The sequence below is a fragment of the Oryctolagus cuniculus genome, chromosome 11 (assembly GCF_051225735.1).
Source record: "Oryctolagus cuniculus isolate XC-2025 breed Fujian yellow rabbit chromosome 11, ASM5122573v1, whole genome shotgun sequence".
Taxonomy (NCBI): Eukaryota; Metazoa; Chordata; class Mammalia; order Lagomorpha; family Leporidae; genus Oryctolagus; species Oryctolagus cuniculus.
In genome coordinates this window covers 59,279,427-59,300,177 of record NC_142877.1, presented here as the reverse complement: position 1 = coordinate 59,300,177, position 20,751 = coordinate 59,279,427, and the positions used below count along the sequence as shown (strand labels likewise).

General features: G+C 46.3%; 1 protein-coding gene across 6 annotated transcripts in view; it reads right to left on the bottom strand.

Annotated features, from left to right (window-relative positions):
* The window catches only part of RBMS2 (RNA binding motif single stranded interacting protein 2), an 80,391-nt gene that overhangs the window by 26,045 nt on the left and 33,595 nt on the right, over nt 1–20,751 (bottom strand). For all 6 annotated transcript variants that reach the window (XR_011380092.2, XR_516732.4, XM_008256679.4 and 3 more), the window contains exon 2: nt 1,203–1,369. Coding sequence is in view for 4 of the 6 variants with exons in the window: in XM_002711082.6 (XP_002711128.1) it covers nt 1,203–1,369 (167 nt within the window). In the remaining 2 variants the exon portion in view is untranslated. The remainder of the gene's footprint in view (nt 1–1,202; nt 1,370–20,751) is intronic.

The window sequence follows — 20,751 nt, the reverse complement described above, 5'->3', positions numbered from 1 at the left end:
AGAGTAACAGAGAGAGAAATCTTCCATTTGCTGGTTCATTTCCCAACTGCTATACCAGCTGGGGCTGGGTAAGGCCAAAGACAGGAGTCAGGAACTCCATCCTGGTCTCCCACATGGGGAGGGGTCGAAGTACTTGGGCCATCTTCTCTGTTTTCCCAGGTACATTAGTAGGAAATTTAACTGGAAGCAGAGCAGCCAGGACTTGAACCATTATAGGTTCCTATATAGGATACTGGTCCCCCACAGCTGGCCTTGGTTCCAGCACCCGGGTCCCTGCCACCCCTGCTGTAGACTCAGACCGAGTTCTGGGCTTCTGGCTTCAGCCTGTTTCATCCCTGCGTGTTGCAGGCCATATGAGGAGTGAACCAGTGGATGGAATATCCCTGTTAGTCTGGCTCTATCTCTCTGCCTTTCAAATAAAAACAAATTAAAATTTTTTTTTCATTTAGAAAGATGGTAAATTCAGTTCTAATTGTTACCTCTTTCTATGGTTCATGTCCCCAGACTCAGTTCTTTCTGTCCTCCCATTAGTCTGTCTCAATCTCATTCGTCTTCTTCTAACATTTTCCCAAACATATTATGTGAAACACACGCTTTTCTGCCAGGTGGGACTGAGCTGAGCATCTCTGTGCTCTTGCCCCTTCCCAGGTTCCTACCTGGGCTAACCCCAGGGTAGCCGTGTCTGCCTTCGAAGGCAGCTCCACGGTGAGACCTCACAGGGAGATGCCGAGTGACAGCCTCCTTCTCCACCTTCTTTACCCACTAACCTGAGGTCTCCTTTGACTCACTGGGACTATCCCTGGCAGCAGAAACCCTTCAAGGTGTATAACTGACCAGCCCCACTTTCTTCTGCCCCCTGCCAGCTCTCACTGCCTTCTAATCATTACCCACAGATACTGAACATTTCCCTTGAAGGCGCAAGGTCAGCAGTCTTTGCATTAAGGCTAAAAGTTCAGAAGAGATGCTGTAAACAAAGTTGGACAGTGGGCCCCAAGGGTGAGCCCCACCTTGGCTCCCCTTAGGGAAACATAGAAGATATTTATTAGTAGTGGGCAGAATTTTGTTTTTTAAGGAGAGGTGCTGAGAAACCTTGTGAATATGGGTTAAAAGTAAAACAATATTGCACTCCAGGGTAAGAGTAGCCGGCAAGCAAGCCAACTCCATCCTGTCCCTGGAAGCCCACTCCCCGTTCCACGACTTACGGCTGGCACAGCTTGACGAGGTCCTGGTCAGTAGTGCCTGGCTGCAGTCCTCGGATGTAGAGGTTGGTTTTGCTCAGCTGGTCGTTTCCACTGCTCCCGCTGCTACTGTTGGGGGTGCTGTTGCTGGGACTAGGTGGTGCCATCTGCTGAGCCAGGGACACATATGGCTGTATGGAGACACCAGGAGCAGGAGGTAAGAGGATTACATGGGAGAAAGGGAGATCGTGGCTGCTGGAGAAAAGTGATTCCAATTTTTTTAAAGATTTTTATTTTTATGTATTTTTGAAAGTTACAGAGAGAGGTAGAGACAGAGACAGAGAGGTAGAGAGGTAGAGACAGAGACAGAGGTAGAGAGAGGTAGAGAGAGAGAGAGAGAGAGAGAGAGAGAATCTTCGATCCACTGGTTCACTCCCCAAATGGCCACAATGGCCAGAGCTGAGCCTATTGGAAGCCAGGAGCTGCTTCTGGGTCTCCCACGTGGGTGCAGGGGCCCAAGAATTTGAGCCATCATCCACTGCTTTCCCAGGTGCATCAGCAAGGAGATGGACTGGAAGTGGAGCAGCCAGGACTCAAACTGGTGTCCATAGGGGATGCCAGCATTTCAGGCCCTGGCTTTAACCCACTGCACCACAGTGCCAGCCCTATGATTCCAAATATTAACAGTGATGAACTCAACAGAAGAATGAAGAAATAAAGAAAAGAAAGAAAGAAGGGGGTAAGAGTGGAAGGAAAGAAGGAATTCATTCCTTTGCCACAGAATAAGAAAATATGTAACTGTCCTCCCTTTAAGAAATGAGAGATTAAAATGAGACTGCTAACGTTTTAAAGGAAATTACCTTATGTTATAGTGGCTTTTTTTTAATCAAACAGATGTTTCAGAACACGATTAATGTCGGTACCTTAAATAAGTTGTATAAGAAGGCAAGATAAATTAAATCTAAGTTCCATTAAAAAGTGATGAAGAGAAGGGGCAGGTGGTGTGGAACAGCAGTTTAAGCTCAGACTGGGATGTCTGCACCTGTATCAGAGTGCCTGGCTACTCTGCTTCCCATCCAGCTTCCTGCTAATGCACGGCCCAGGAGGCAGCAGGTGATGGCTCAAGTACCTGAGTCCCTGACACTCACAAAGATTGAGTTCTGGCTTTTTTTTTTTTTTTTTTTTTTTTTTTTTTTTAAGATAGGCAGAATTCATGGAGAGAGAGAGAGAGAGAGAGAGAGAGAGAGAGAGAGAAAGTCTTCCATTCACTGGTTCACTCCCCAGATGGCCACAATGGCCAGAGCTGGGTTAGTCTGGAACCAGGAGCTTCTTTTTTTTTTTTTTTTTTTTTTTTGACAGGCAGAGTTAGACAGTGAGAGAGAGACAGAGAGAGAGGTCTTCCTTTTTCCATTGGTTCACCCCCAGATGGCCACTGATCTGAAGTCAGGAGCCAGGTGCTTCCTCCTGGTCTCCCATGTGGGTGCAGGGCCTAAGCACTTGGGCCATTCTCCACTGCCTTCCCTGGCCACAGCAGAGAGCTGGACTGGAAGAGGAGCAATCGGGACAGAATCTGGTGCCCCAACCAGCACTAGAACCCGGGGTGCCAGCGCCGCAGGCGGAGGATTAGCCAAGTGAGCCGTGGCACCTGCCTGGAACCAGGAGCTTCTTTCAAGTCTCCCACATGGGTGAAGGGGCTCAAATATTTGGGTTACCCTCCATTGCTTTTTTGAGGCCATTAGCAGGGAGCTGGATCATAAGTGGAGCAGACAGGATTCAAACCATTGCCCATATGGGATGACTGCATCCCCTGGGGAAGCAGTAGAAGATGGCCCGAGTTCTTGGGCCCCTGCACCCACATGGGAAACCCCGGAAGAAGCTCCTGGCTTCTGGATTCAGATTGGTACAACTCCAGCCGTTGCGGCCATTGGGGAGTGAACCACTGGACGGAAGACCTCTCTCTCTGTCTCTCTGCCTTCGCCTCTCTGTAACACTGCCTTTAAAATAAGTAAATATTTTTAAAAAAGAAAAAATGGTGAGAAATACTAACTTTGAAGGGCAAGAGAATCCAAGAAAATAAGAAGTTGAGAAAATCCCTAGGTAAAGCATATCCAGTTTCCTAAAACCAACTATTAGAAGAGGGCCAGCATCCTGGCTACTCCACTTCCAATCCAGCTCCCTGCTAATGCATGTGGGAAGGCAGTGGATGACGGCTCAAGTGCTAGGGCCCTTTGCAACCAGATGAAGTTTGTGGCTTCTGGCTTTAGCCTGGCTCAGACCTGGTGATTGCAGCATTTTGGGGAGTGAACCAGAGGATGGAGGCTCTCTCCCCCTACCACCCATCACTTTGCCTTTCAGATAAGTAAATACATTTTTTAAAACAATGAACTATTTGAAGAGCAAACTACTACTAGTCCACAGTTGCCCATGTCTGTGAGAGAGAAAGCAGCAGGACTCACAAGCGTCTAGGGAACAGAGTTGAGAGCTATGGCTTCTCCAATGCCCTAACCGGGGTGAGTAAAATCCACAAATCTTGTATCTATTAATTTGCCACCAAATTCATCCCCACTCTGGGCTTCCACCTTTCTATTACCCACCAGAGCAGAAGAAAAACCCATCCCACATCTGGTTCCAAGTTCACGACACACAGTGGGCATCGATGTTGGCTACGATGAGTAAAATAATCTTATGAGATTTGCCAAGTTCCTGAAGAGTCTTACAGATACACAACCCAGTGGCCTGACATCAAAAGTCCTATTACAACCTGGATACAGATGACCCAATGGCCTCTAGGACATGCAACACGTTTTTGCCCAAATACACCATTTCCTGGGTTCCAGGTCATGGTATCTCTTAGTAAGAGAAAATTCACTTTGTCTCTGGCAAGTAACAGGACCCCCTCCAGTGATTATTTATGAGATCCTTGCATGATTTCAATCACCCAATATATATGAATATCTACGTGCAAGCTGAGTGAAATGTGTGTGCTAGTAAAGAGCTAAGTAAAATGATCTAAGACCATGAAAGAAGACAATTCCTCAGAGAAAATTTTCTCTGAGGCTTTGGCCTAGTGCAGCCCTGGCTGTTACAGGTATTTGAGGAGTTAATCAGGGGATGGAAGATCTCTGTCTCTATCACTCTGGATTTCAAATAAATAAATCACTTGAAAAAAAAGACAAATAACAAGTGTTGGTGAGGATGTGAAGAAATTGGAACCTTCATACACTACTGCTGGGACTGTAAAATGAAGCACAATGTTACCATAGGACTCACCAAGAGAACCAAAAACATATGCTCACATAAATTTCACAGCAGCATTATTCAAAATAACAAAAAGAGGAGACAATATAAATGCCCATCAACTGATGAGTGGATAGATTGTGGTCTATCCATACAGTGGAATATTATGTGCCTATAAAAAGTAAGGAAGAACAAATACATGCTATAATAGAAATGACACCAACACATATTATCCTAAGGGGAAAAAGCCAGTAATGAAGGACCTCAAACTATATAATCCCACTTATATGTCCAGAATATGCAGATCTATAGAGACAGAAAATAGATGAGTGATGATCTAATTAGTTATTACCTATGGCTGGGAGAGAGAAATAATGAGAGGAGTTAGACTAAGTGGGTACAGTTTCTCTTAGGGGATAACAAAAATGATCTAAAATTGATATGGTAATGGATATAAAAACCTAAAAGCCACTGAATTACATACTTTAGATGGATAAATGGTAGAATATGTGAATGATACCTCAATAAAGCTGTTAGAATAAAGTTCTCATGAGGATGGGTACCAAGACAGCATTCCAACCACTGAAACACAGATGCTACCACAGGTTGCCGAGAACGAGCACAGAACGCAGCCTCTTCTGGCATTAGCTTACTTCATCTCCAAGTAGAGAAGTCACAAGACAAATGTATTTGTTGAAGTCATATCGGAGAAAGAAAGTGGCATTTCCTGCAGTCCCCCTTCCTGAAAACAGCAGCAACATAAAACAAGAACAGCATCTCTGAACATGCAGATTCTGAGGAGAGAACCTGTGCTTTGTATCAGTCCACACAGCTGGTTAAAAGCTGACCCTTGCACCGTCTACCATTTCCTTTCAGATCAAGTAAACCTAACACCATTCCCAGTTCCTCATCTCTTCCCTCTTCCTTCTCTTGGCTCTCACCACTGTAAAGGTAACTGTGTCCCTCACCCCATGAGTCCCAAGGTGGTGACAGCAACATACACCAGCCACATGACCCCTGGAAGTTGTATGTATTCATACCAGCCAGACTCAAACAAGGTTTCAAGTATAAAACTGACATCTTTTTAAATTTATGTGAAAGAATTATATAGAGAGGTCTTTCATACACTGGTTCACTCCCCCAAATGGCTGCAATGGCCAGAGCTGAGCTGATCCAAAGCCAGGAGCCAGGAGCTTCCTCCAGGTCTCCCACATGGGTGCAGGGGCCCAAGTTCTTGGCCCATCCTCCACTGCTTTCCCAGGTGCATTAGCAGGGAGTTGGATTGGAAGTAGAGCAGCCAGGACTCGAACCAGTGTCCATATGGGATCCCAGTGCTACAGGCGAGGGCTTTAACCTGCTGTGCCACAGCACTGGCCTCCCAGCTGCTCCACTTCTGATCCAGCTCCCGGCTAATGTGCCTGGGAAAGCAGCAGAGGATGGCCCAAGTCCTTGGGCCTCTGAACCCACGTGGGAGACCTGGAGGAAGCTCCTGTCTCCTGGCTTCAGATTGGTTCAGCTCCAGCCATTGCAGCCATTTGGGGAGTGAACCAGCAGATGGAAGATCTCTCTCCATCTCTTCTTCTCTAACTCTGCCTCTCAAATAAATAAATTTTTAAAAAGCAGTCCCTGAGGGCCGGCGCTGTGGCTCAGTGGGTTAAAGCTCTGGCCTGAAGTGCCAGCATCCCATATGGGCACCGGTTCTAGTCCTGGCTGTTCCTCTTCCCATCCAACTCTCTGCTATGGCCTGGGATAGCAGTAGAAGACGGCCCAAGTGCTTGGGCCCCTGCACCCATGTGAGAGACCTGGGAGAAGCTCCTGGCTCCTGATCAGCGCAGCTCCAGTCGTTGCGGTCATCTGGGAAGTGAACCAGCAGATGGAAGATCTCTAACTCTGTCTTTCAAATAAATAAAATAAATCTTAAAAAAAAAAAAAAAAAGCAGTCCCTGAAACAGCCCAAGTAGTAGGCCAAGGAGATGGATGAGGAAGAGAGATTTTCAAGTAACAAAAAGAAGCGCAGAAGAAATTGGGGGCCGGCGCTTCAGCTCACTTGGTTAATCCTCCACCTTGCAGCACAGACATCCCATATGGGCGCCGGGTTCTAGTCCCGGCTGCTCCTCTTCCAGTCCAGCTCTCTGCTGTGGCCCGGAAAGGCAGTGGAGGATGGCCCAAGTGCTTGGGCCCCTGCACCTGCATAGGAGACCAGGAGGAAGCACCTGGCTCCTGGCTTCGGATCTGCACGATGCACCAGCCGTAGCAGCCATTTGGGAGGTGAACCAACTAAAGGAAAACCTTTCTCTCTGTCTCTAACTCTGTCAAATTAAAAAAAAAAAAAAAAGAGCAGCAGAAATTGGAGGAATTAAAAGTGAAGGCCATGGGAATGGGCCCTTTGGCCACAGGTGGATTTGAAAAATGTAACAAAAAGTAAGCTGTTCTTTGTGCTTGAAGCCACAGTGACCCTTGATTCCATTCGTATATAAACATCTGGATTCCCTGCCATAGAATTTTTTTTTTTTTTTTTTTGACAGGCAGAGTGGACAGTGAGAGAGAGAGACAGAGAGAAAGGTCTTCCTTTGCCGTTGGTTCACCCTCCAATGGCCGCCGCGGCCGGCGCGCTGCGGCCGGCGCACCGCCGTGCGCGCTGATCTGATGGCAGGAGCCAGGAGCCAGGTGCTTTTCCTGGTCTCCCATGGGGTGCAGGGCCCAAGCACCTGGGCCATCCTCCACTGCACTCCCTGGCCACAGCAGAGGGCTGGCCTGGAAGAGGGGCAACCGGGACAGAATCCAGTGCCCCAACCGGGACTAGAACCCGGTGTGCCGGCGCCGCTAGGCGGAGGATTAGCCTAGTGAGCCGCGGCGCCGGCCTACCCATAGCTAGAATTAAGTGTTGCCTAGGAGCCCATTGTACATTTACAAAGAATCATTGAAAAAACAAAGAAAGGAAAAAAAAGCATACTGTCCTTCTTAGTTGTTTTCATGCAGGCAGTCCTTTCAATGATTCAGGAGTTACAGAGAATGAGAGCGATCTTCCATCTACTGGTTTACTCCCCAAATGGCCACAACAGCCAGGGCTGGGCTGGACTGAAGCCAAGAGCCAGAAACTCCACCCTCATCTTCTAGGTGGGTGGCAGGGGCCCAAGCACTTAGGCCATTTTCCACTGCTTTACCAGGCACATCAGCAGGGAGCTGGATTGGAAGCAGAGTAGCCGGGACTTAAGCCAGCACTCCAACTATGGCAGCTTAACTCACTGTGCCACGTGGGCCCCTCGGTTTACACATTGCTTGTCTTCAGGTGAATAAATCTATCTGATTCTGGGTTTAGTACTAGAACATGCACTGGCCCCAAATATAAGCTCTTATTTTTTCAAATATTTGTTTTAATTTTATTTGAAAAGGCAGAGACACAGAGAAGAGAACAAAGGAAAGGGAAAGGGAAAGGAAAACTCTACCCATTGGTTCACTCTCCAAATGCCCACAACAGCCGGGGCTGGGCCAGGCTGAAACCAGAAGCCCAGAGCACCATCTGGGTTTTGTGGTTGGGTGGCAGGGATCCAACTACTTGAGCAATCCCCTGCTGCCTCCCAAGGGGCATGCTAATAGGAAGCTGGATCGGAAACGGAGGCAAAACTCAATTTCAGGCACTCTGATAAGGAATGTGGGCATCTCAAGCAGCGGCTTAACCTAACATGCCACAATGTTTGCAACCTGCCCCTACCTTCTTGAATATTAGTTTTATTAGTAATAAAAGCATTACTTTCATTTCCTTTTGAAAGATTATTTGAAAGTTACAGAGAGAGAGAGATCTTCCACCTGCTGGTTTACTCCTCAGATGACTGCATTGGCTAGGGCTGGGCAAGGCTGAGGCCAGGAGCTTCCTCTGGGTCTCTCATGTGGATATAAGGGCCGTAGGACTTGGGCCATCTGCTGCTGCTTTCCCAGGCACATTAGCAGGGAGCTGGATACAAAGTAAAGTAGCACCAATATGGGATGCCAGCATCGCAGGAGGCAGCCTTACCAACTACACCACACCACCAACCCTATTACTTTTATTTAAATCTGTCAAGTGTTTCTCTCAACAATCTTAAAATTCTAGGCAGGGACCAGGTTGTGGCATGGCAGGTAAAGTTTCCACCTGTGATGCTGGTTTGAGGCCCAGCTATTCCACTTCCAATACACCTCCTTGCTGATGGGCCTGGGAAAGCAGCCACCCATGTGGGAGACCCCAAAGAAGCTCTAGGCCCCTGGCTCCAGCCTGGCCCAGCCCCAGCCATTGCGGCCATTTCAGGGAGTGAACCAGCAGATGGATGCTCTCTAACTCTACCTTTCAAATAAATAAAAAACAAATCTTTAAAAACAAAGACTTGGGGGGGGGGGGCGGTGCTGTGGTGCAGTGGGTTAACGCCCTGGCCTGAAGTGCAGGCATCCCATGTGGGCACCGGTTCGAGGCCTGGCTGCTCCACTTCGAGGCCCGGCTGCTCCACTTTCGATCCAGCTCTCTGCTGTGGCCTGGGAGGGCAGTGGAGGATGGCCCGGGTCTTTGGGCCTCTGCACCCACGTGGGAAGCCCAGAGGAGGCTCCTGGCTTCATATCCGCGCAGTTCCAGCCGTTGCAGCCAATTGGGGAGTGGACCATCGGATGGAGGACTTCTCTCTCTCTCTCTCTCTCTCTCTACCTCTCCTCTCTGTGTAACTCTGACTTTCAAACAAATAAATAAATCTTTAAAAAGCAAACAAACAAAGACTAGGCAAATATTACCTTCGGTAGTTGAAATAGTGGAGTAAAATATAGCTCAACCAGTTTGCAAATCCTATTATTTATAAAATAATCATTCAATAGAATTTCACTTTGAGTTATTAAGGTACATAATTTTCATTCCTAATGTAACAAATTAACAAATGAGGAAAAGCACAATTTTAAAAATATAATTACTCAATTATCCACTATATACAACTGAGTAAGCAATAAATCACCATTTATTTATTTTTTCAAAAGTATGCTTTGCTATAGGTCCCATTAACTAGCAGAAAATTATATTAAAATACAGGCTCAAAAGTCACAGAGACTTAGGTTTCACTCCAGCATTGCCATGTTCCAGCTGGGAGACTTTGGGTAAGTTGTTCAACTTCCTTGCACAGTGGGGACAGTAACAGCCCCTATGTAATAGGATTGCTGTGGGACTTAAAATAAATTGGTAGCTGAAATATAAATGGAGCTCACATCCCTTCATTCAGCAAATACCGATGGTCACTCTAGAGCTCCAGGCACTATGCTCCATACCAAGCACAAAATGCTGAGTTAAAGCAGACGCGGTTTTGGCCCTAACTGAATTCAGTGTTCAGTGGGGGAGAGATACGTTAATCAATGAATCATAAGATAACTGTGAAGCTACCCACTGTGATAAATGGGCTACCAAACCAAAAAGGAAAGAAGGCTGTGAACTATTTTTGTAAGGCAAGTCAGAAAGGTGACATCCATTCAGAGAGTAAGAGGAAGGTCACACCAGGGAGAGGGAAGAATGGTTAAGACATGAGGTGAGACTTTCAACAGAAACTCACAGGAAGAGGAGTAAAGCTGGAGCTAATGAAGGATGCAGGGTAGGCAGACTCTTTCGGGCCGTGGTAAAGTGTTTCTGTGTGGGGCGGTGCTGTGGCGTGGTGAGTAAAGCCACTGCCTGTGTTGCCAGCATCCCAAATGGGCACCAGTTTGTGACCTGGCTGCTCCATTTCTTCTCTTTCTTCTTCTTCTTCTTCTTCTTTTTTTTTTTTTTTTTTTTTTTTTTTTAAGATTTATTTGAAAGGCAGAGCTACAGAGAGACAGAGAGAGAGGTCTTTCATCTGCTGATTCACTCCCCAGATGGCCACAATCCAGAATTGAGCTGATCCGAAGCCAGGAGCTTCTTCCAGGTCTCCCAAATGGATACAAGACCCAAGGACTTGGGCCATCTTCTACTGCTTTCCCAGACTATACCACAGAGCTGGAGGGGAAATGTAACAACCAGTTCTCAAACAGGCGCCTATAATGGGACGCAGGTGCGGCAGGTTGGGGCTTTTTTTTTTTTTTGACAGGCAGAGTGGACAGTGAGAGAGAGAGACAGAGAGAAAGGTCTTCCTTTGCCGTTGCTTCACCCTCCAATGGCTGCCGCGGCCGGCGCACCGCACTGATCCGATGGCAGGAGCCAGGAGCCAGGTGCTTTTCCTGGTCTCCCATGGGGTGCAGGGCCCAAGCACCTGGGCCATCCTCCACTGCACTCCCTGGCCACAGCAGAGAGCTGGCCTGGAAGAGGGGCAACCGGGACAGAATCCGGCGCCCCGACCGGGACTAGAACCTGGTGTGCTCGCGCCGCAGGAGGAGGATTAGCCTAGTGAGCCATGGCACTGGCCTAAAATAAATAAATCTTTAAAAAAAAAAAACTACTCTAACACATCAGGATGAGACAGAAGCCGAAATGGAAGGATGAATGAGTAGGCCTCTCTAATAGTACAAATAAAAGACAATGATAACACAGAACTAGAGACAGCAGCAAAGATGGAGAGAAGTTGAAAGACCTGAGATCTGGCCAGTAGGTAGACTCAAAAGGGCTTGCCTACAGATTGGTTGTAGGCAAGAATGGTGTCTGGCTTGGATAATTTCATGGACAGGAGCATCATTCATTGATATCATACAGATAGGAGGAGGGCCAATTTGAGAATTCAAAAACAAGTATTATGTTTTTGATATGTTAAGTTTGAATAACCTATGGCATTCCTGGAGAAAATATCATGTAATCAGTTAGATACACAGATGAAGAGTTTAGTTTAGAAATTGTAATATGTGAATCTGTTAGCATAGTAATAGTGAATTCTAGGAAGAAAGTATATTTGGAGAAAAGGCAAGAATGCCTGAAGAACACTCAGAGATTAGGTAGAGTAAGTAACAAGAAATGAATAGAGAAGGGCCAAAGACAAGACTCAAAAGGGTGGTATGTACTATTAGGGTCAAGGAAGAGAATTTAAGAATGGGCAACATGCTACTAAGAGGTTATTAAAGAGGAAAACTAAAAAAGTCAGTTTGGAAGGAGTAGGTATTGGCCTTGTAGTTTAGACACTTGCATCTCCTGTCAGCCTGGCCCAGCCTAGTGGTTGTTGGAATCTGTGGAACAAACCAGCAGACGGAAGCAAACTTGTGCTCTTTCTCAAATAAATAACCTGCTGGGGCCAGCGCTGCAGCATAGCAGGTCAAGCCTCTCCAACTGCAGTGCTGGCATCCCATATGGGCAACAGTTCAAGTCCCAGCTGCTCCTCTTCCAATCCAGCTCTCTACTTATGGGCTGGGAAAGCAGTGGAAGATGGCCCAAGTTCTTGGGCCCCTGCACCCACATGGGAGACCTGAATGAAGCTCCTAGATTCGACCTGGCTCAACATTGGCCATTGTGGCCATCTGGGGAGTACACCAGCAGATGAAAGATCTCTCTATGTAACTCTGACTTAACAAATAAATAAGTACATCTTAAGAATAAACTTCTGGCCGGCACTGCGGCTCAATAGGCTAATCCTCCACCTGCGGCGCCAGCACCCCGGGTTCTAGTCCCAGTCGGGGCGCCGGATTCTGTCCCGGTTGCCCCTCTTCCAGTCCAGCTCTCTGCTACGGCCTGGGAGTGCAGTGGAGGATGGCCCAAGTGCTTGGGCCCTGCACCCTCATGGGAGACCAGAAGAAGCACCTGGCTCCTGACTTCGGATCAGCGCCATACGCTGGCTGCAGCGCGCCAGCTACAGTGGCCATTGGAGGGTGAACCAACAGTAAAGGAAGACCTTTCTCTCTCTCTGTCCACTCTGGCTGTCAATAAATAAATAAATAAATATACTTCTTTCCTTATATATTTCCCAGTCTGTGGTATCCTGTTACAGTAATACAGAATGGACCAAGATGGGGCTGGTGCTGTGGCGCAGAGGGTTAATGCCCTGGCCTGAAGTGTTGGCATCCCATATGGGCGCTGGTTCAAGACCCAGCTGCTCCACTTCCGATCCAGCTCTCTGCTACGGCCTGGGGAAGCAGTAGAAGATGGCCCAAATCCTTGGGCACCTGCACCTGCGTGGGAGACTTGGAAGAAGCTCCTGGCTCCTGGCTTCAGATCGGCACAGCTCTGGCCATTGCGGCCACTTGGGGAGTGAACCAATGGATGGAAGACCTCTCTCTCTCTGTGTATCTCTGACTTTCAAATAAATAAATAAATATTTTTAAAAAATGGACTAGAACAGATGGCCACTATTAAAAAAAAAAAGTGTTAACAAGGATGTGGAGAATTGGAACTCCTGTGCACTGCTGGTGGGAATATGAAATGATAAAGCCACAGTGGCAGCTCCTAAAAAATTCAAAATACTTACTAGCAATAAAATAATTGAAAGCAGTGTCTCTATGAGATTTTTTTAAAAAGATTTTATTTATTTGCGAGGCAGAGGTTATAGGTAGAGAGAAGGAGAGACAGAAAGATCCATCTACTGGTTCAATCCCCAAACGGTTGCAATGGCTGGAGCTGAGCTGATCCGAAAGCAAGAGCCAGAAGCTTCTTCTGGGTCTTCCCATGTGGGTGCAGGAGCCCAAAGACTTGGGCCATCTTCCACCACTTTTCCAAGCTATAAGCAGAGAGCTGGTTCAGAAGAGGAGCAGCCAGGCACTAACGGGCACTCATATGGGATCCGGTGCCCCAGGAGGCCACTCCACTTCCAATCCAGCTCTCTGCTATGGCCTGGGAAACCAGTAAAAGCTGGTCCAAGTCTTTGGGCTCCTGCACCCGCGTGGGAGACCCAGAAGAAGCTCTTGGCTCCTGGCTTCAGATCGGCCCAGCTCCGCCCATTGAAGCCATTTTAAGGAGTGAACCAGCAGATAGAAGACTCTCTCTGCCTCTCTGTAAATCTGCCTTTTAAATAAATAAATTTTTTTAAAAAAGTGAAACAAGTCCATCATAAAAAAAGATAAATACCCTGATTCCACTTATATAAGGTATCTAAAGTAGGCAAATTCATACAAAGCCCAACAGCCCTTGCCAGAGACTGCATAGAGGGGGAGCTGTTGAATGGCTACAGAGTTTCAGTTTTGTTAAGATGGAAAGAGTTCTAGAGATTGGCTCCAGACCAGGTAGCTCCACTTCTCATCCAGCTTCCCGCTAATGTGCCTGGGAAAGCAGAAGATGGCTCAAATGCTTGGGCCCTTGCACCCATGCAGGAGATCCGGCAGAAGCTCCTAACTCCTGGCTTCGGCCTGGCCCAGCCCTGACCATTGTGGCCACTTGGGGAGTGAACCAGGAGATGGAAGAACTCACTCTCTGTGTCTCTTCCTCTTTCTATAGAACTCTTTCAAATAAATAAATCTTGGGGGAAAAAAGTAAGTATTATGTGACACTGAAAGTGAAATAAACCACACACATCTATATGCAACATGAATGAATCATGAAAACCTAACACTGAATGAAAACAAAACAGAAGACTATGTACTACAGTAAGACAATAGGGCAGTGGGTGAGAACACAGACTCAGAGCCAGATAGCTGGGTTCAAATCCTAGGGGAACCATTCACTAGCAATATGATTTTTTTCTTACATACATATTTTTAAAGATTTATTTATTTTGAAAAGCAGAGTTACAGAGGGAGAGAGAGAAGGATCATTCTTTTGTTCACTCCCCAAATGGCTGCAACAGCCTGGGAGGAGTGAAGTCAGGAGACTGGAACTCCAACCAGGCTCTCCCACATGAGTGACCAAGTACTTGAGCATCTTCCATTGCTTTCCTAGGAAGCTGGATAGGAAGTGGATCAGGCAGACTTGAACCGGTGCTCCTATGAAATGCTGCTGTTATAGGCGGCTGCATAACCTGCTATGCCACAATGCCAGCCCCTAGCCATGTGATTAAACTTGATGCAGCTCATTTGTCTTCATCTATCAAATGGAAATAAAAATAATGTTGTTGGAAGTATTAAACGAAATACAGATAATTATGTTATGCACTTGTATAACTATATAGCTTATAAAACACTTAAAAACAAAGTAAACAAGTGAATTATACACTATTTTAAAACTACATTTAGGCCGGCGCCGCAGCTCAATAGGCTAATCCTCTGCCTGTGGCGCCAGCACCCTGGGTTCTAGTCCTGGTCGGGGCACCTGATTCTGTCCTGGTTGCCCCTCTTCCAGTCCAGCTCTCTGCTTTGGCCCGGGAATATAGTGGAGGATGGCCCATGTGCTTGGGCCCTGCACCCACATGGGAGACCAGGAGAAGCACCTGGCTCCTAGCTTCAGACCTGTGCAGCCACGGCAGCCATAGGAGGGTGAACCAACGGAAAGGAAGACCTTTCTCTCTGTCTCTTTCTCTCACTGTCCACTCTGCCTGTCAAAAAATAATTAAATAAATAAATAAAATTACATTTAAAAAAAGCAATAGAGAGGGGGCCGGCGCTTTGGCTCAGTGGGTTAAAAGCCCCAGCCTGCAAGCACCAGCATCCCATATGGCCATCGGTTCGAGTCCTGGCTGCTCTGCTTCCCACCCAGCTCTCTACTATGGCCTGGGAAAGCAGTAAAAGATGGCCCAAATCTTTGGACCCCTGCACCCGCGTGGGAGACCTGAAAGAAGCTTCTGGCTCCTGGCTTCAGATCAGCTCAGCTCTGGCTGTTGCAGTCATTTGGGGGGTGAACCAACAGAATGGAAGACCTCTCTCTCTCACTCTCTCTCTGGCTCTACCTCTCTCTGTAACTCTTTCAAGTAAATAATTCCTTAAAAAAAAAAAAAAAGCAATAGAGGGGCTGGTGTAGTGATATAGCGGGTAAAGACATGCCTGTGACACCATTATCCCATATTGGGTACCAGTTTGTGTCCTGACTGCTACACTTCCAATCCAGCTCCCTGCTAATGGCCTGGCAAAAGCAGTGGAAGATGGCCCAAGTTTTGGGCTCCTGCTACCCATGTAGGAGACCTGAGTGAAGTGCCTAGCTTCTGGCCCTGAGTGTTGTGGCCATTTTGGGAATGAATCAACAGATGGAAAATCCCTAACTCTTTCAAATAAATAAACCTAAAATAATAAAATAAAGTAATAGAATTAAAAATATAAAATTTAGGATAGTGGTTACCTTTGTCTGCAGAGCAGGAGGGGGCCCAGGATAAGGTGGGAAGAAACTCATGAAATACATGCAACTTACTGGCAATTAGTCTGGTACTTCAATTGGAAAATGGGTTCACAAGTGTTCCTGATACTATGCTTTACATCTACATGTAATTTTTTGTATTATTAAATAATAAAAAATGAAAAAGAACAGAAGGAAATAAATTAGAAAAGTACATATGAGAATATTTCAAAAAGTTGGTGGAAAATGGATTTAAAAGGTAAGTTTAAGCACATGTGTTGTGTGTAGCCGGTTAAGCCACCTCTTGGGATGCCTGTATCCCATATCAGAGTGCCCAGTCTGTGTCCTGACTGCTCTGTGCTTCTGATCCAGCTTCTTTATGCTAATGTGCTTCAGAGGCAGTGGATAATGGGTTCCTGCCACCCACATGAGAGATCTGGATGGAATTCCTGTCTTCTGTATTTTCCCTTGGCTCAGCTCCAGCTGTTGCAGGCCATTTGGGGAAAGAACCAGAAGAGAGAAGATTTTTCTCATCTTGCCTTTCAGATAAATAAATCTTTTTTAAAAATGTCTAGAACATTTTTAAGAAATAATAAACTTTTTAAAAAAATATTTGGGAGGGAGAGCTAGAGAGAGATTTCTCCCCAAATGGCCACAACAGTTGGGGCTGGGCCAGGCTGAAGCCAGGAGCTAGGAGCCCATCTAGTTCTCTCACATGGGTATACGGGCCCAAACAATTGGGCCATTTTCTGCTGCCTTCTTAGGCACACCAGCAAGAAACTGAATTGGAAATGGAGCAGCTGGGCCATGAAGCAGCACCAATATGGGATACCAGTGTTGCAGGCTGTGGCCCCACTAGCTATGCCATATGCTGGTCCCATATTATTTATTTTTTAAAAGAACAGATTTATTCATTTATTTGAATGGCATAGAGAAAGAGATCTTCCATTGGCTGGAAGTGGATGAGCTGGGACTCCATCTCAGGCACTCCAAGGTGGGATGCACAGGTCCCAAGTAGCAGCTTAACCACTATGCCATGACACCTGTCCCAAGAGATTTTTATTTGGTGCAAAAAAAAAAAATAATTGAAATCCATTCTCTCTCATGCTTTTTGAATATCCCTCACCTGCATGGATTTAAAAATTTTAATCTTTTTTTTTGGACAGGCAGAGTGGACAGTCAGAGAAAGAGAGAAAAAGGTCTTCCTTTGCCGTTGATTCACCCTCCAATGGCCGCTACGGCCGGCGCACTGCGGCCGGCGCTGCGCTGATCGGAAGGCAGGAGCCAGGTACTTATCCTGGTCTCCCATGGGGTGCAGGGCCCAAGCACTTGGGCCATCCTCCACTGCACTCCCTGGCCACAGCAGAGAGCTGGCCTGGAAGAGGGGCAACTGGGACAGAATCAGGCGCCCCGACCAGGATTAGAACCCGGTGTGCTGGCGCCACAAGGCGGAGAATTAGCCTAGTGAGCCGCGGCGCCGGCCCTAAACTTATCTTTTTAGAATGGATTTATTTATTTGAGAAGAGATTGAGAGACAGATCTTCCATCTGCTGGTTCACTCCCTAAATGCTCTCAACAGCTGGGAGCCTGGAACTCAATCCAGATTTCCGATGTGGGTGCAGGGACCCAACTACCCAAGCCATTACCTGCTGCTACCTCCCAGCATGTGCATTAGCTGGAACTGCAATCTGAAGTGGGGTTGGAACTTGAACCCAGTCCTCTGATTGGAATGTGGGTGTACCAGTGATACCCTAACCCCTGAGTCATACTCTGGGCTGTGGGCATTTTCACTGCAGGCTCAACACTGCTCTGAACTTGCCTTTTAATTCTGTTTTCTGTAAACTTTTTGAAGTACCCTAATATAACTCCTGAATAAGATATTTCAAGATATTCTACTGCACAAGGAAGAAGACAAATGGGATAACAGCTAGAAGAGGCATTAAATTTTTTTTTGTTTTGATAAGGGAAATAACAATTTACATACTGATACATGATGATAAACATTACTGTTCATCACAATAATCCAATAAAATAAAATACATAAGTAATACAAAGAATTCAAGGTTATAGAGTTTAAGAAACTTGGCACTAGGTCACATAGCTAATAAACGACAAAAGCCACCTTTTAATTCTATCTAACTCTCTATTTCAGGACTCCTATAGAATGCAATACCACCTTCCTTTGCTTAACCTAGATTTAGTGCCTAACATTCACTTAATCACATTTTTAAAAATTTATTTATTTGAAAGAGTTACAGGGAAAGAGAGAAAGGGGGGAGACAGGGAAAAGAGAGAAAAAGAGATCTTCCACCCACTAGTTCCTCCCCCCCACCCCCCAATGGCTGCAACGGCCAGAGCAAGGTTGGTCTGAAGCCAGGGGCGGCTTCTGCATCTCTTTTGTGGGTGCAGGGGCCCAAGAATTTGGTCCATCTTCCACTGCTTTCCCAGGCGCATTAGCAGGGAACTGGACTGGAAGTAGAACAGCCAGGACTCAAACCAGTCCCATATGGGATGCTGGTGTTACAAGTGGCAGCTTCATTTTCTATGCCATAGTGACAGTCCCCAATCACATTTATTAAGACATTTTTTTACTATCTACTAGATAGGCTTAAGATGCTATGCTATTTTAGGTATTTTTTAGGATAATTAAATGAATAACATTTTTCTTACCCTTACAGAATTTACATCCAGCAACAAGAACACAATTACTTAAGTGATTTCAATATAATGCAAAATTATACATACAGAGAAGTATAAAAAATGGAGGTTCAGAAAAAAGTTCCTTTTGGGGCTGGGAAGTAGAGGGATTAGAAGAGGTAATACTTCTGCTGAATTTAAGCTGCTGTCTGTAAGCCAGCATCCCACATGGTTGCTGACTCAAGTCCTAGATGCTCCACTTCAGATCCAGCTCCTTGCTAATGTGCCTGGGAAAGCACTGGAAGATGGTCCCTGCTCCCACATGGCAGACCTGGATGAAGCTCTTGGCTCCTGGCTCAGCCTGACCCAGCCCTGGCTGTGGTAGACATTTGGGGAGTGAACCAGCAGATAGAAGATCTCTCTCTCTCCTCTCCACTCCCTTTTCCTGGCCCCTTCCCTCTAACTCTGCCTTTCAAATAAATAGAATAAATCTTAAAAAAAATCCATCTCTGTTTTTTATTTGAAAGGCAGAGAAAGAGGGAAGTCTTCCATCTGTTGGGTCACTCCCCAAATGGCTGCAATGGCTGAGCTGATCTGAAGCCAGGAGCCTGGAGCTTCTTCCAGGGCTTCCACATACATGCAGCAGGCCCAAGGACTTGGGCCATCTTCTACTGCATTCCCAGGCCATAGCAGAGAGCTGAATGGGAAGTAGAGCAGCTGAGCCTCAAACCAGTGTCCATATGGGATGCTGACACTGCAGGCGGCAGCTTTACTTGCTATACCACAGCACCAGCCCCTAACTGTGAGTTCTTATTTATTTATTTATTATTTTTTATTTTTTGACAGGCAGAGTGGACAGTGAGAGAGAGAGACAGAGAGAAAGGTCTTCCTTTGCCGTTGCTTCACCCTCCAATGGCCGCCACGGCCGGCACGCTGTGGCCAGCGCACTGCGCTGATCCGACGGCAGGAGCCAGGTACTTATCCTGGTCTCCCATGGGGTGCAGGGCCCAAGTACTTGGGCCATCCTCCACTGCACTCCCTGGCCACAGCAGAGAGCTGGCCTGGAAGAGGGGCAACCAGGACAGAATCCGGCGCCCCGACTGGGACTAGAACCCGGTGTGCCGGCGCTACAAGGCGGAGGATTAGCCTAGTGAGCCGCGGCGCCGGCCAACTGTGAGTTCTTCAAGGGCCACAGTTGTGTCTTAGGACCTCTCAGGCTCCAGCTGTTCTATGAATGTGGGTGGAATGAACAGATGAACAGAAAGACCATTTCAGAAGCATGAAACACCACAAAAGGATCAGACAGTCATAAGGATAGGGATAGATACATTTTGAGAATAAGTATCATGATTCTGTTTACATTTAGCTCCCGATTCTCCCACATTTAAGAAAATTGTCTCAGATCACCACATCCATCCTCTTCCAACTTTTATCTAATTTCTCTGCTCCACATCTTTTTAAATAAGAACTTCACTGAGATATAATTCACATGCCAGACAATCCACCTATTTAAAATATATGTTCTAGGGCAAATGTTGCAGCACAGCAAGTTAAGCTGCCACTTGGGATGTCTGGATCCCAAATCAGAGTGCTGGTTCAAGTTCTAGCTACTCTGATTCTGATCCAGTTTCCTGCTAATGCACCTGGGAAGGTAGCAGATGGATGTCTTGCCACCCATGTGGGAGACCCGGATGGATTTCTTGACTCCTAGCTTCAGCCTGACCCAGACCTAGATGTTGTGCACATTTAGGAAGTGAACCAGCAGATGGAAGCTCTCTCTGCCACCTAAAATTTTATTTTAAAAGACCCATTTACTTATTTGAAAGTCAGAGCTATAGAGAGAATGAGAGACAATAGAGGTCTTCCGTCCACCGGTTCATTCCCCAGGTGGTTGCAACAGCCAGGGCAGAGCCTGGCCAAAGCCAGGAACCAAGAGCTGAGAGCCTCATCTAGGTCTCTCATGTGTGTGGCAGGGGTCCAAACATGTGGGCTAACTTCCACTGCTTCTTCCAGGCCACTAGCAGGAAGTAGAGCAGCCAGAACTTGAACCAGTACCCATATAGAATGCTAGCGTCACAGGCAGCAGCTTTACCTGCTATGCCACAATGCAGGCTTCCACATCAATCTTTAAAAAAGCAAATAGAAATTCAATGGTATTTAGATCAGAGTCATGCAATCATAACCAATCATAACCACAAACAATTGTCACTACCCCAAAAAGCAACCCAACAGCCATTATCAATCACTTATTTCCTCCCAGCTGTGGGCAACCACTAATCTACTTTCTGTATCTATAGATTGGCCTATACTGGACACTTCCTATAAATGGAATCATACAATAGGCGGCCTTTTATGATTGGGTTCTTTCATTAGCATAACGTTTTTAAGGTTCTTCCATTTTGTAGGAGGTACCAGTCTCCATTTCTTTTTATTGCTGAATATTCCATTGATTGGGTACACACTATTTTATTTATCTGTTCACAAGTTATGGCTATCTGGGTTGTCTGGGCTACTATGAACACTTTTATATAGATTTCTGTGTGCACATGTTTCATTTCTCTCAGATATGTATCTAAAAGAATTCTTGGGTCAGGTGTTAAATCTTTTGAGGAACTG